Source organism: Aspergillus undulatus (assembly GCF_047715775.1).
Source record: "Aspergillus undulatus strain CBS 261.88 unplaced genomic scaffold BDV17scaffold_1, whole genome shotgun sequence".
NCBI classification, from domain to species: domain Eukaryota; kingdom Fungi; phylum Ascomycota; class Eurotiomycetes; order Eurotiales; family Aspergillaceae; genus Aspergillus; species Aspergillus undulatus.
The window spans coordinates 1,529,859-1,543,663 of record NW_027396605.1 but is presented as its reverse complement, the minus strand read 5'-3'; the positions used below and the strand labels follow the sequence as shown (position 1 = coordinate 1,543,663).

General features: G+C 52.9%; 6 protein-coding genes across 6 annotated transcripts; 5 read left to right on the top strand and 1 right to left on the bottom strand.

Annotated features, from left to right (window-relative positions):
* Nucleotides 1-3,164: 3,164 nt before the first annotated feature.
* BDV17DRAFT_249824 (uncharacterized protein) lies at nt 3,165-3,845 on the top strand. The gene has a single exon (XM_073756264.1). The coding sequence runs from the start codon at nt 3,264-3,266 to the stop codon at nt 3,678-3,680; it is 417 nt and encodes a 138-aa protein (XP_073621477.1). The 5' UTR covers nt 3,165-3,263; the 3' UTR covers nt 3,681-3,845.
* Nucleotides 3,846-5,498: 1,653 nt separating this feature from the next.
* BDV17DRAFT_286329 (uncharacterized protein) lies at nt 5,499-6,221 on the top strand (the record flags this gene model as incomplete). Its single annotated transcript, XM_073760883.1, has 1 exon — nt 5,499-6,221. One exon carries the CDS (start codon nt 5,499-5,501, stop codon nt 6,219-6,221), a length of 723 nt encoding a protein of 240 aa, XP_073621476.1.
* A 359-nt stretch (nt 6,222-6,580) lies between these two features.
* BDV17DRAFT_11692 (putative DNA repair protein (Rad57)) lies at nt 6,581-8,920 on the top strand. Its single transcript, XM_073753950.1, has 2 exons — nt 6,581-7,059; nt 7,125-8,920. Exons 1-2 carry the CDS (start codon nt 6,665-6,667, stop codon nt 8,386-8,388), a joined length of 1,659 nt encoding a protein of 552 aa, XP_073621475.1. The 5' UTR covers nt 6,581-6,664; the 3' UTR covers nt 8,389-8,920.
* BDV17DRAFT_11690 (putative RNA binding protein Ligatin/Tma64) lies at nt 8,815-11,085 on the top strand. Its single transcript, XM_073753949.1, has 3 exons — nt 8,815-8,987; nt 9,054-9,903; nt 9,949-11,085. The coding sequence occupies exons 1-3, from the start codon at nt 8,967-8,969 to the stop codon at nt 11,022-11,024; spliced, it is 1,947 nt and encodes a 648-aa protein (XP_073621474.1). The 5' UTR covers nt 8,815-8,966; the 3' UTR covers nt 11,025-11,085.
* A 290-nt stretch (nt 11,086-11,375) lies between these two features.
* Nucleotides 11,376-13,711, bottom strand: BDV17DRAFT_249816 (tRNA maturation protein LHP1). Its single transcript, XM_073756263.1, has 5 exons — nt 13,626-13,711; nt 12,271-13,434; nt 11,854-12,211; nt 11,558-11,781; nt 11,376-11,453 (listed from the first exon to the last, which is right to left on the bottom strand). Exons 2-3 carry the CDS (start codon nt 13,359-13,361, stop codon nt 12,103-12,105), a joined length of 1,200 nt encoding a protein of 399 aa, XP_073621472.1. The 5' UTR covers nt 13,362-13,434; nt 13,626-13,711; the 3' UTR covers nt 11,376-11,453; nt 11,558-11,781; nt 11,854-12,102.
* Nucleotides 11,435-11,784, top strand: BDV17DRAFT_286326 (uncharacterized protein; the record flags this gene model as incomplete). Its single annotated transcript, XM_073760882.1, has 2 exons — nt 11,435-11,453; nt 11,558-11,784. 2 exons carry the CDS (start codon nt 11,435-11,437, stop codon nt 11,782-11,784), a joined length of 246 nt encoding a protein of 81 aa, XP_073621473.1.
* Nucleotides 13,712-13,805: the final 94 nt, after the last annotated feature.

The window sequence follows — 13,805 nt, the reverse complement described above, 5'->3', positions numbered from 1 at the left end:
AGGCAGACTTTGGGAGGGGGAGAAGCGATAGAAAAGAGGGTCGAAGACGGCAAAGTCAGCCGTGGGCGTCGAATCGATATCGCAGCGACCCAGCCAACCCAGTCAGTGCAGTCACCCCGATCACTCTTAAGAGTCTAGCGAAAATCAAGTACTTTGCCCGGGGACGGATCGACCAGCCTGACGGAGTTGGCGATCTTCAAGTCGACAATTATTCACCATTTTTCAGGGTACGATAATCTACAGCACAGTCTTTACAGATTTTTGATCGAAACAAAAATGTCCCTCCAGGAAGTTACTGCCTTCTTTGTTTATTATTGTTCCTCCAACATGTCTCTCTGACGTCCTTGGTTTGTTCCCGAAGCTGCGGAGGGAGACATGGAAGGAATCTGGTGTGAACCCGACGCGGCGGGTGGATAGGGGTGGGGGGTCGTGCATGGCTGGTGATTGGGACACCGTCGCCGGAGAGTTCGATGGGCCGCTGGGCCCGTGGGCACTGGGCAGCAGATAAATCAGAATTGTAAAATAGAATTCCTGTCTTGGTAGGAACCTTGTCTGCTAGCGCCTTGGCTCGCCGTCTGACACCACTGACTGGGCAGCGCCATCCTCGCGCTCTTTCCTCCTGCTGCTAGTCCGTTCTTGGGCTTCAAGGTTCTGGCCCACCCTAGCGCTACCTGGTGATTGCTCTACCAGTCAACTTCCACGATGCCGTTTCAAGAACAGAACTTGTCGAGCCCGTCGATTTTACCAGCGCCGGCGCCGCGGAAAGGCAGCCCTAACTAATAATTGCCTGTCGCATGACTGGAGCAGTCATTCTGCCAGTGGCTGAACGAGCGAACCCTGATTCAGTGAAAATTGAGAAACGAGGCACAACTGAGGAATCTCGGCTTTCATTCCTCAATGGTGGCTGAGGTTGCTTGCCAGCAACAAAGTTACTTTAACGAGAGATCGACTGTACTTGGTCCACAAAAGCAGGACTACCGATAATTTCCAATCGTCAACTCGTCAAATTGAGTTGAGATCAGGCGCTCGTATCGGGTAGGAGTTACGTACCCAACACAGCGGATCAAGCTCATTTCCAGATCCCGGGTCTCTGGATGAAGATGTTTGAGCGGCAGCTGGAGACATCAGCCCGAGCTGGTCAGTGCTCTGCTTGCAGGACAACATCTTCCAATAATCGCGACAGATGTTGACCCCACAGATCGAGATTCAAAGGAATCAGAGACCAACGAGGTCGCTCTTTGGGAGTGTACTCCGGGAGTATCGATCTCAGAGGTTGAGTAACTTCAATCCAGGTCAATTCTCAACTATCAAGAGACCAGACCGAAGACCTGGGTGCGAACAACATGACAGTCGTGTCTTCCACATGGGAGTAATACTTTGTTCACAGAGGTTGCAACCTTCGCTGGGCTCGGCACTTGAACAGTCCGACTCACCCTTCGTGAGACCACAAAGCTGACGGCCGAAACTCTCACAACAGGGTCACGGACAATTCCATCCACAGGAAGAAGTTCATTTCATGCTTTCTTTTTCTTGCGAGATTAGCGATCCTAAAAACCAAAGACGAGGCAAGCCCCAGGCGCACGGACAATAAGAAGAAAGTCAAACAAGGGCGTTCACCAATCAGGTCAGTTACAGAAGAATGCCTGGGCCCCGAGCTCGGATCCACCGTGCAAGCCTTGTTGATCTATGCCAGATTAAGTAGGAGACTAAAACCAGACTAAAACCTTGTTCAGCCAACAACCATGACGGAAGACGAAGAGTGCTAGCCCTGCTGCCCAGTCTGGCTCCAGTTGTAGCCTCGCTCTGGAAAATCCACTGTTTCTTCGGGGCGGTCCGGCCAAGGTGGGCCTCGTGGATAACACCCGGTCGGTTTCACTTGCGGCCCAGGCCTTTGGATTGGTTCTAAATCTCCAGCAAAGAACCCTTCAGTTCTCGTTTCTTTGCCTTGTTCAAGTCCAACTGTTACAAAATTAAGGACGTTCCTGGATTCCTGGTCCCTTTAATCAAAAGACCAACGGATCGTGCCGCCGCAACTCTGTGAGTTCCATTCTTGTTCTTGCGTACAACCATGGCTCATCGTCATGGCCAGGCACCAAGGCGGCAATTTATCCCGACTCCTGACTCTAGAGTCATGTCACCACCAGCTTATCCCCGGCGGCAAGGTTTTCTGCAGAAAACGAATAAAGCAGACTGCAAGACTGCAACCCAAGTTCCAACCCGACTCCAACAACCGCATTGTCGGATCTACCCGGCATAAATCGTCGTCACACGTCAAGACTCAAGCGTTGCCACTGCCAGACACATTCCATGCTGGAAAACTAGAATGTCAACGGCTAACACAACCCCAGTCAGGAGTCACACGGCATCGATTTGCTTTTCCGAAATAGCGAACAAATTGACCGAGCAGTCTACCTACCGCGAATGCAACCCTCCAAATTCTATGAGACCGATGAAAGTCGACAGGAAAGTCTATGTAGTAGTATCCTAACCGAGTCATCCAGCCTCCATGCTAAGGTCAACTTGTCAAGAGCCCTGCATCTGGCTCGCGATCCGAAATGGCCAGGCTATATTAACGCTGGATGACAAGATGTACTATGCATTTGTAGCGCGCTTATTGGATCCTGCGGGAGAAGTATCCCTGTTCATTTACTACTTCCATGTTAAGCAGGCCCCGGCAGGGGGCAGTGGCACAGAGTAGACTAGTGTGCAAGATCCAATCTATCGAGGAACTCTGCTGACTCTGTCGGATTCGGAGATTACAGCTGAGCTCCAATCCAACTCCTAGGGTGTGCGGCTGGACATTTGTTGTACAGGAATTAGATGTGCACCCAGGCTCCAGCATAACTTCAACCGATCTAGTCCAGTCTGAGTCAGAATTGACCACCCCCGTACGACTCTGATGGTTACATGACTCCTCAGAAAAGGTCCAGCCGTCCAGTGCAGCGCTACCGAGCGCCATCTAGCCCATAATGCTCTAGTCGCCCGTTGCTTCTCCAAGCGATGTCTGCTTCCGGCTTTGGTTATATCGTGTGTGACCAGTCCAAAAGATAGCTGTTGAGTCCCGTGCCCGACCCCGTCCCCGTCCCCGTCCCCGTGCTTCACAAGGGCGCAAGACAGGTCGGAACCTCGGAATGAGGATGGTGAAATAAAAGAAAAGCTCCCTCGTTCTTCTTGGCAACCGTTGCCGCTGATGAGATGCATCACCTTCGCGAATCTGGTGTCTGGAGTACGAGCACAACGCGCATTATCCTCACTCCCGGGATATGGCAAAGCCAAGCCCCCGTTCTTGGCTGCGACTTGTATCCCAGGAGGGTAAGGTGAGGTTGCTCAATATGCGCTTGGGCCGTTGGATCTTGAAGGCTTGGGACTGGGAGTTGGAGCTCCAGCTTTCCAGCTCCGGAAGCAGATGTCACCTCCCCCAGCTTTCATTGTACTTTGTACTCTGTATTCACTACTACTGTGTCTGCAGACTGCAGAGACCTTCTGCCGAAACACTTGCGCGGTCGCTTTTCAAAGACCTTGGAGGAGTTGTGTACGTTGTGCTGTGCCACATAGCCTGCGCTCAGCAAGGGGCACAAATAACCGCGCCCTTTGCGGAAATTTCAGTCGCTGTGCGACGCATTATTAGAATCATGGAGTCTTCGTTTCTCTGCTATTCCGCTATTGCCGAGCTTGGTTGAGCTCCTGCAGAGTAGACGACGTACTATATGTGTATCTTGAAGGCTCTTGGGGACGACGCTGTGCTTCTAAACTACATATCGGGCTCTCGCGTTGCTGGTATAAAGATCGAGGGTTAGGTACTTTACGCAACTCTCATTACTTTGTAGTATCAATTTAAACTTCCCTGGATCTTGCTTCTCTGTGTCCGCCGGTTGCGGAGTCGATAATATATATAGTTGTTGATAGACCCATAGCACCACGATATATGTATTGACGAATTGATGAGAATTTCACAGGGTACAATACCATCTGCTGTTGAAATTCACTAAAAAGGTGACCCAGTAAGCCCTGGCTGCCCACAATGGTCACCTACCCTGTTGGACTTTCCAAGTTGGCGTCCCTCCTGGATGCCATAATGCGGGGATTGCTTCCAGGGCCCAGAGCTATTTTTTATCTCAACATCTGCAACTCCGCTTAACGCGCTCGACGAAGTCTACTGCATATCATCGAACCCTCGAAGCCGAGACCTTTGTGGCCTGCCGACTACTTCAGAAAACCCTACAATATACATACTCTGCAAGCTTCCAACTCGTCCAAAGAAGCTGTCTCTCGTGTCTATGCATCTGCGGCCAGTGATAGGCAAGTGCTGATGAATTCCGAAGCAAGGGAACTGAAGGTCTGACAAATACTTCCCTTCAGAATCCAGATAACAATTCTTCGGATCATGCAGAGCCTAACCATTGGATGGAAGCCAGAATGACAAATTCGCGATGCGGTGGGCCTCATCCCTCAAATTCTCGACGGTCGCCCCAAACTTCTCCCTCCGCCTCGCCTATTCGCGGCCACCACTGGCCAGTCACCATTTGTCAACTGGAATTCCATTTCCGCGAAGATCATGGATCGTGAATCACAAATTGAGTCCGAGGTCCTCCGATTCCGAAGTAGATCCATATGAGGATCTCCTCTACTTTCTTTCCCGGAGTTTAGCCTGCATTCCAAATCCTGCCGCTGCGCGTTCTCGCCAGAACGGCGGAGCCGCCTGCGAGGATCACCCAGCATGACTATACAAAGTATACAGCGCGGTCCAACCAGCATGATTCAAGCTGAGAGGGAGATTGTGGACTCGTCGGCGCCTCATCAATTCGCTTACTTGTTGTTCAACGTCGCATGGCAGTAAGGACATGGTCTGGCCCTTTGGAATATATACCCTCCGGTGACGTTTCTCAGACACGTTGGATTCTTCCGCTGGCCTCAGCTTCAAACATAGGTTGTCACCCTGACTGCCCGGGATAGCCTTATCTGGCGTCTATTTAGAGTTTGTGGCGCGCTTAAGACTATATCGGGGATGGGTGACGGCGAGTTTTTTGTTCAAGCACGCAGGACGAGTTCGTGTTTACCTGCACAACATTTTGATTCTATCAATGAGAGAGCCCGTCTGAGGGTGGGTGGATGTTCAATTCGAGAGTACATGGCTGCAATGTAAGAGTCTGGAACAGCTTGCATGCCTCGTGTACCTCATGAGGTGCCTGTCACCTTCGCAGTGTCCAGCAACTTGACTCTATGGATGAGATAAGCCCATTTGGGATGTGGACGCTCCGCTCGACACAAAGGCAGTGAAGTTCGGGCCCCTTAATTGATAGGAGCTCAATTTTGGTCCAAGAGCTTGCAGCTGGCGAACCCACCCAATGATTCGTTGTCACGGTCAGCATGCAAGGCTTTGGGTAGAGGGAATGCATCGGTCAACCCCAGTTGTTATAAACCCCACGATCCCGCTCCTCGCCCATTCAAACCTAGGTTCAAGACCATCAACCACATCTACACAGGTTGTCACTGCCAGAATGCACCTCCTCTCCCCATTGGAGCCTGTTGGCGAGAACATCTGGCTGTACGAGCACCCTACGTCTGACGACTATGTTGTTTCCAATGGAAGGCCAGCACTCATCGTTCTCTGCACCTGGCTTGGAGGTGCAACGCCTCGACGTATAAGTAATTACGTGGGTCACCACCGTCGGCTATTTCCCAAATCCTCCATTCTGCTTCTTACGACCGGTATGATCGATATCACGGTTCGCTCGTTCAGCGCGATTCGGGCTCGAATGCGACCGGCACGGGAAGTCATCCGTCGAATACTGGGGCCGGATGCAGGGGACATCGGGAAGAACTCGAATGGCGTGCTTTTACACATCTTCTCCCACGGCGGCAGCAACATCGCCATCCAATTGACCCTTTCAATGCAGGATTGCAAGCACCCAAGCGGCATCCACAGACTGCCACTGCAGGGCATCATCTTTGATAGCTGTCCCGGAGATACCACCTTTATGCGCAACTACCAAGCTAGTGTCTACTCTTTACCTCGAGCGCCTTTCCCCCTTCAACTGATTAACAGAGCGTTACTCTTCCCGGCAATAGGCGTCATCACTGGTCTCCAGACCCTCGGTATTACGAGCTCGATCAGCGAAATGCAAACGCAAGTGAATGACTCCTTGGTTGTCTCTGCTCGCGTTCCGCGATTGTACCTGTTCTCAAAAGGGGATGAGACGATTCGCTGGGAGGAGGTATAGGCCCACCTAGAAGAGGCTAGGGTACGGGGGTATCAGGTGGAGAGTGTGATTTTCCATGAGAGTCCACGCTGTGCTCTGATAGTAGAGGATGGGAAGAGGTACTGGGGCTCTGTTAAACGCTTCTGGAGGCAGATTGCGAAAGTGAATGCTCCGGCAGACGTGGAGATGGATGAGTCGGAGCACCCTCTAGCTGTTTTGGCCGGAATTCGGGAGTGTCGATTATGAGTACTTACACGTTGGTACGCAAAATGAGAATGACCATGATTTACTTGATCTAAAGCAGTCTCAAGCGCAAGCATCGAAGCTTCAGTTGTTTGTTGTAATCCTAGATAACCTTCATAATTGAAAGCGGGCCATCCCGATTGGTCCCCACACTGACCTCAAATCCTCCCGACGCTTCTCCAACTCCAACTTCTTCCTTTCTCCCTTCATGCCTCCCTTCCATGGATCTTCTATCCATCCTCCCAAACTTCCCAGTGAAACCATACTCTCACATCCTTCCGCCGCTTGAAAGAAGCAGAGTCAACACAGTCGACCTCATCTCGCTAGACACGCTCGAAATCGCCAAACGCGCCCACGTCCCTCTCTCCGACGTCCGCCGCTTAGCAAACCAGGTTATAAAAGCTCTCCACAACGATGTCGGATTCGAAGAATCTCCCCGCCCCGAGCACGAACAACTAGACAGCAGCCTCGATCTCGACGTGCCGCTGATTCCCGGGCCCCGGACTCAACTCGATCTGTCGCGATGGTGCACGATCAGCACCCTCGAACCCACTCTGGATAATTGGTTGAATGGAGGAATCCCAACGGGGTATGTCACGGAGGTGACTGGGGAGAGGTACGTATTTCGTTTCGAGCCTGAACGTGACCAAGCGCGAATGGCTAATGTGCAGTACTCCGCAGTGGAAGCGGCAAAACGCAGTTCCTTCTCGGCTTGTTGCTGGCCGTACAGCTTCCGGCGCCGCGAGGCGCAGGGCAAAGCGCAATCTATATCTCTACCGAGGCACCGCTCGCTACGAATCGACTTTCTCAACTCATTGAGTCGCATCCGGAACTATCGAGTCTTTCGCGTGACGATGCTCCTTCGCTGCAGAAGATCCTTTCCATCAATGCCATGGACCTCGAGAGCCAGGACCACATTTTGAACTATCAGCTACCCGTTGCTATCAAGCGGTACGATGTTGGACTAGTCGTGATAGACTCTATAACATCGAATTATCGAGCTGAACATACCTCTCACGATTTATCGGGTTTGTCGACGCGATCGAAGGAGCTCGCCAAACTTGGCCAGATGCTGCGCAATCTGGCTGCGAGCGAAGACATTGCTATTGTCGTCGCTAATCAGGTCTCGGATCGGTTTGAGGGGGAGGACCGTCTGGCTTTTCACCGGCTACCTGGTGATCGAACACCGGTCTCTTCTCAGCAAGCGCGAGAATATCACCCGTTTGACCGTGAGGCGGCTGCGTCGCCTTTGTCCCGGGCACGTCCATCGGAAGCGGGCAACGTTGAACTGGATCAGAATAGCCTTGCTATTCCTTTATCCACGCCGAACTTTCCGTCCTCGTCGCCGATGCCGACACAGGACGAGCAACAGTTCGACGGCTCGTACTTGGTAGGCAATCCTGTGCGAAATGAAATCCTCAGCCTTCAGCGTCAGCAACGGTTCTTCACGGGGTGGGGCAACTCTTCTCAGTCGTTGGTGCAGAGTACCTACCTTGGTTTCCGAGGCTCCTCTCTTAAAACTCCAACGCTAGGCCTCGTCTGGGCTACGCAAATCGCGTGCCGGATTGCCTTGAAAAAGTATATCCGGCCAGCTAGCTTTGACCCTCTTGCGCATGATGACTTCGCTACTTCTACCTCGACGCCGCTTTCAAAAGAAAACGAGAACTCGAGACCAGATGACTCTACGCCTGCGACCATTCGTAAAGACAAGAACCAAAGCCCTCCAGACAACCCTGCCACAGCAAAAAACATACCTACATCCTCGGCGTCGTCTCCCTTCCAACCAACCGAGCAGCCAATTCAACGAACCATGAAGCTCGTCTTCGCTCCGTGGGCGGGAGGACCTGCACCCACTCTGCCAGGGTCGGAGTTCCAGGACGAAATTGAGTTTGAGATTTGGAAGGGTGGAATTCGAGCTGTGGTGGCGGAGCGGGAGAGTAAATAAGGCAATGTACATCCGTGTGTAGTTATGGACTGTTTTATCGATCAACAGCTATACCAGTCGACCGAATTTATCCTATACCAAGTCTCGACGCAGTCTACAGTTATCTTCTGGATGCAACCTAGGACGATCCTTGGAAGTACAAATATATCAGAAAATAGAAAATATCCCAAGCTTTCATTCCTCTTCATTGTTGTTCTGAGAAGGATCCGGCCTATACGCCAAGACTCTTCCTAGCATAACCCAGTCCCCGAAAGACCTGCACCCTGCAGGACAGTGAGTCACTCCAGATGCAGAGCCTATCATAATGATAGTCAATATAGAAAATGGCCAAGAATTGTGAATCACAGTAAGCAGAGTTGAGTCACTCTGTAGTCGTACGTAACCTGGATCTCGAGCGGGGACTAGCGGGCGGTCGTTGTTGCGGGGTTGAAAATCCAGCCTGTTGTCAATTCTTTCTTTTTCCTCGTACACGCCGGCTCTTTCAACCCCGCCAGCCTCTGCTTGCGGCTGTATTTACGCATCGCTGAGCGTGTCCTGATCTTCTAATTCAAGGCTATCCCAGATTACGCGCCGGCACCATGTTCAAGAAGAAGCCCACCGTGAGTACTACCCCGCACCTGACCCCTCCTCACCTACAAACAACCCTCTCACACCTGCTCTAACAGATCAAAAATCTCTCGCCCTTGCGGTCCTCTGACAGGCGCAGACTAGCCGACCAAATAATCGCCGACTACAAGATCGAAATCCCATCAACGCCACAACCCGAGTCCAGCGACGATGCGAACGCGGCCTCCGCAACCCCCACGCAGCCAACCCTCACATCCATCCGCAACGCCCTCCTCCCCGAAAACTGTCTCTCCGCGCGCTTCACAACGACCGCCGGTCCTGATCTCCGCGAGGTCCAAGGAACCGTATACGTAGGCACCCACGGCGACAGCGATGAGCGAGTACTATGGTTCAAGATCGACCAGGGGCACGGCGCGGAGAAACGCCTTTACCCCACCGTCTACACGCTCTGGCATAATCCGGTCATCGTACCGCTCCTCCACACGCCGGAGTTTGTTATGGGGAAATTGCGCTCCGGTGCGGACCTGATGACGCCTGGTTTGGCGAATGAGCCGCCGTTTGATGAGCGCGCGGTCAAGGGTTCTGTCGTTGCAGTTGCGAGTTTGGATAGAGAGACGGTGCCGCTGTTTGTGGGTATCTGTGAAATCGATGTCTCTGCTCTTGGGGAGGTGCGGGGGACGAAGGGGCATGCTGTTAGGGGGATTCAGTGGGAAGGAGATGAATTGTGGGCGTGGAGTCCGTCTGCCAGGCCTGGTGTGCCTGCGCCGGAGTACATACAAGGATGGGACGAGGAGATAGTGGAGGCAGACGCTGGGGAACTTGAGGAGGCTGTTGAGGAGTTGAAGTTGGAGAATGAGGAAGCTCAGGAAGCTGAAGCTGATACCGTCGAGCCTGCTGATGAACCATTGGGAGAGCGGGTGGTCGAAGAGAAAGAGCCAACAACGAAAGGTACGTTACGGTAATTTCTCCTAGATTCCATTCTAACAGGTGCAGAAATCGATGGCGCCTTCGAAAAAGCCTTCCTCTACTCCCTGTATAAACTTAAGCACGACAACCCTTCCGCGCCAAACCATGGGCTGGCTCTTCCAATATCGCCGTCCGCTCTGATAGCGAACATGATTACACCATACCTTCCTATATACACTGCGCAACAAGCACAGTTCTACCAGATCAAGAAGACAAGCTGGAAGAATGTGAAGAAGTTCATCAAGTATCTCGACAAGCAGGTACTCGTGAAGGCAAAGGATCGCAGCGGGCAGGAGACAGTCATTCTGGATGTGGACTTTGACGACCTCCGAGTCACCAATTTTATTCCGTACAAACTGCCAAACAAGAACGCCCTGGATAGCGCAGGAAAGTCGTTGAACGCGGCCGGCAAGAAGCCTGCAGCAATTACCGACGGTGACCCTTCCGTCGGGCAATCAATCACAGTACAAACTCTCTACAGACCAACAGCCAAGCTCACCCCGACAATCTTTCCACCTCTATCCAGCACACATCCCAGCAACTACTACAAGTACTCCGACGTCTCCAAGCAGCTGGATGAGTACATCCAGTCCCAAAGCCCCTCAATCGTCGATCCCCAGAACAAACGCATCCTGTCCCTCAATCCATTCCTCGTAAACACCATCTTCCCCAACGACAAAGCCACTCTATCCCGCGGCAAGACAACCCGCGACTTCCTCTTGAAGCGACTGATAGAGGACCCCACCCTCATGGCACCACACTACGCCATCCTCAAACCAGAGCAGACGCTCTCCGAAGTGAAGCCGAAAGCCGGCGCGGTGCCAAAAGTCAACGTGACTCTCGAGCGCCGCACAGGGTCCAAGACCGTCACGAAGGTGTCAAACCTAGAAATCTTCGGCATCATCCCGAACTTGCTCGCCGAAGAGCTCCAGAAGAAGTGCGCTAGCAGCACCAGCGTCTCGCAGGCTAATGGGGCACCGAAGGGCGTCATGGAGGTTCTTGTGCAGGGTGATCAGCGCAAGGTCTTAGATGCTGCGCTTACCCGCCGGGGGCTGAAGACGCAGTGGATTGATGTGGTAGACAAGACGAAGAAGAAGAAATAGTCGTGCCTTGTCTTGTTTTGGATATACCAGATATAGCTGCGAATGGTTGATTGAAGACCCGGAGCAGTTCAAGCATCTTACCCAATAAGCACTGTAGCCTGTAGACTGCAGACCTAGATGGCTGGACTTTCTAAAAATCCATTTCTAGAGAGAATGCCGGCAAATCGGCAAGCAACATGGTTCGCTTAGGGCTCCGGGGACAACTGAGCATTCTCCAGCTGAGGCCCGGCTGGAGTTCACCCGACAGCGGCCGCCGCGGCCGCCTATAGATCGGGATCACCCGGGGCCCTCATCTCAGCATATAACCCTCGGTCATCAACTGTCCGATCCCTGAAGTATACTTGAAAACACAAACCCGCTGTCCCAAGAAAATTCACCCTCGTCAGCGCCCTACCGACCACAATACCAACATGACCGTCTACCACATCGGTACAATAATCCCCTCCTCCCCACCCCCTCCTAAAACCAACCCCGACCCAACCCCGCACCTAAACATCCCAAACACAATACTTAACAGATAATAATAAAACCAGTCCTCTTCCGCCTCAAAAAGGGCGTAACCCCCTCCCAACTCTCAACCTGGACCTCCATAGCGCAAGGCATGGTCGGGAAAATCCCCGGCCTCGTCTCCCTCAAGGCCGGCGGCCCGCTGCCCATCTGTGTGCCCCGCGCGAAAGGGTTCGATATGGGTATTGTTGCTGTGCTGGAGAAGCCGGGGGATTTGGAGGGGTATGCGGTGCATCCGGCGCATTTGGAGTAGGTTTTTTCTCCTTTCTTTCTGAAGGGGTTGGGAATATGGAGCTAATGTGATGTGTTTGTTTGATATAGGGTGCATAAGCTTAGGGAGGAGTTGTGTGAGGATACGTTGGCTTATGATTTGGAGTTTTAGGATTAAGTATGGCCAGGGTAGTTTGGCTATGGTGGCATAAATGAGGGATGAGGTTGGGTTGACTCCTGCTCCGAGTTCAGGATTCAGGAGAAGAACAGAAATGGTATTGTATTGGTACTTTTCCCATCCGGATTATATGGAACTCAAGATAGCAACAAAGCGAATTCATATGCAATAGATCATTACTCCTTACTCCTTGGTGTCGACCTTCTTGGCTGGGTGGTCGCTGTTGGCCTCGCCGTCGTGGGAACGCTTTTGAGCAGTCGAGTCGGCGGTGCTCTGTACGACGGGGACGCCGCTAGAATTGTTTGTTAGCAAGTTGTTTGAAAATGGAAAGAAGGTTGGGCTGGGCCATACCGAGAGTCCTTCTGGACTTCGCGACGCTCAGGCTGCTCATCGCGGCCGCGGCTGTTCTTGAAGCCGCGCTTCTGGTCCTCGTCCCGTCGCTCCCTCCAGTCACGGTTGTTATCGCGTCGTCCACCACGACCTCCGCGTCCTCCGCGTCCACGACCTCCCCGGTTTCCGCCGCGGCCGCGAGAGCCGCTGGGCTTGATGTTGCCGGCTTCAATTTCGCGGACCTTCTCGTCGCAGTAGTCCTTCTTGCTCATGATCTTCAGGTCCTGGCCCTTCCATTGAGGCTTGGGGTCGAGTTCCAGGAAAGCCTTCTGCTTCTCTTCGTTTGCAAATTCGACGAAAACGCTCCCCTTGAAAAGCTTATCGTGGTGGCGTCGGAGACGGATGGCGTTGATAGGGCCGTAAGGGGCGAAGAAGGCTTCGATGTCGAGTTGAGTCGTGGGGTTCTCCTCGCCGAATCCCTTGGCGTAGATGCTACGGGCCATGGCCTGGTCTTCGAAAACCTTCACAACGGTGGGGTCGTGAGCGTCCTTGACCGACTCGGGGAGAGGAGTCTTGCGGCGAACGGACTTGTCGTTGTCTGTGAGTTCGAGGGTCTCGGAGGTCTTGAGCGCCTCGACGATGGCGCTGAAAGGCTGGAATCGGCGCATGCGCTTGAAGGAGTGGAGGAGCTCAAGGGGAACGGCATTGTTCTGGCTGCCGCCAACCTTGGAGAGCAGGAATTTGTCCATGGGGAGGTTGGAATCTGAGAAGTAGAACTCGACTTGCTTGCGGATCTCGACAGGGTCATCGGTCTCCTTTTGCGAGGAGGGGTCGAACTTGCTCTCATTGCGGCGAGGTCTGGAAAAATGGCCACCCTCCGTTCGGATTTCGCCCTCTGCCTTCTCTGATTTCTCGCCTAGCTTAGCGGCGGCTTCGACAATACGGGCCTCTTCCGCCTCTTCAGACTTCTCGGCCGGAGCCTCATCCTTCTTTTCTGTACCGTTGGCAGAGGCATCGGCTTCGCCCTTCAGTTCTGAGAGCACGTTCTGAACATCCTTCTCAGCCTCGGCGTTGGTCGCCTGTGCAGCGACGGGCTTCTGTTCGTCGGCCATGACGACTGGATGGTGCGACAAATGTGTTGCGCAAGAGAAAGGAAACGTGAGGAAAGGGGGACTAATGGTATATCTTGATGACTCAGTCAGTAAGGTTGTGCGCGCCAGACTCCGGCGAGTCAAAATATGATTCACGGGCGATAGCGCAGTGGAACGTAGACCGTTAAATCGGAGACTGAGGTGCCGCGATGCGGCCAACGCGCGGGAAGAGCGAGGCCGCATGAAGCAGTGATGCAGCGGGGTCTGAGTATCATCGCGCCTTACCTCTATTGGATCAATATGACCCTAAGCTCTTATGAAAAAGACTCGCGAAAGCGAAAACACTTTTCTCTGAAGGGAACAAGGACCTGATAGTGTTGCGGCGGGGGAAATTTTCTGAGCTGCGGAGCTCAAAAAGTTGAGGCGCAGTTTCGGCCTTGGCGCCTGAGGAATTAGTGAGCCACA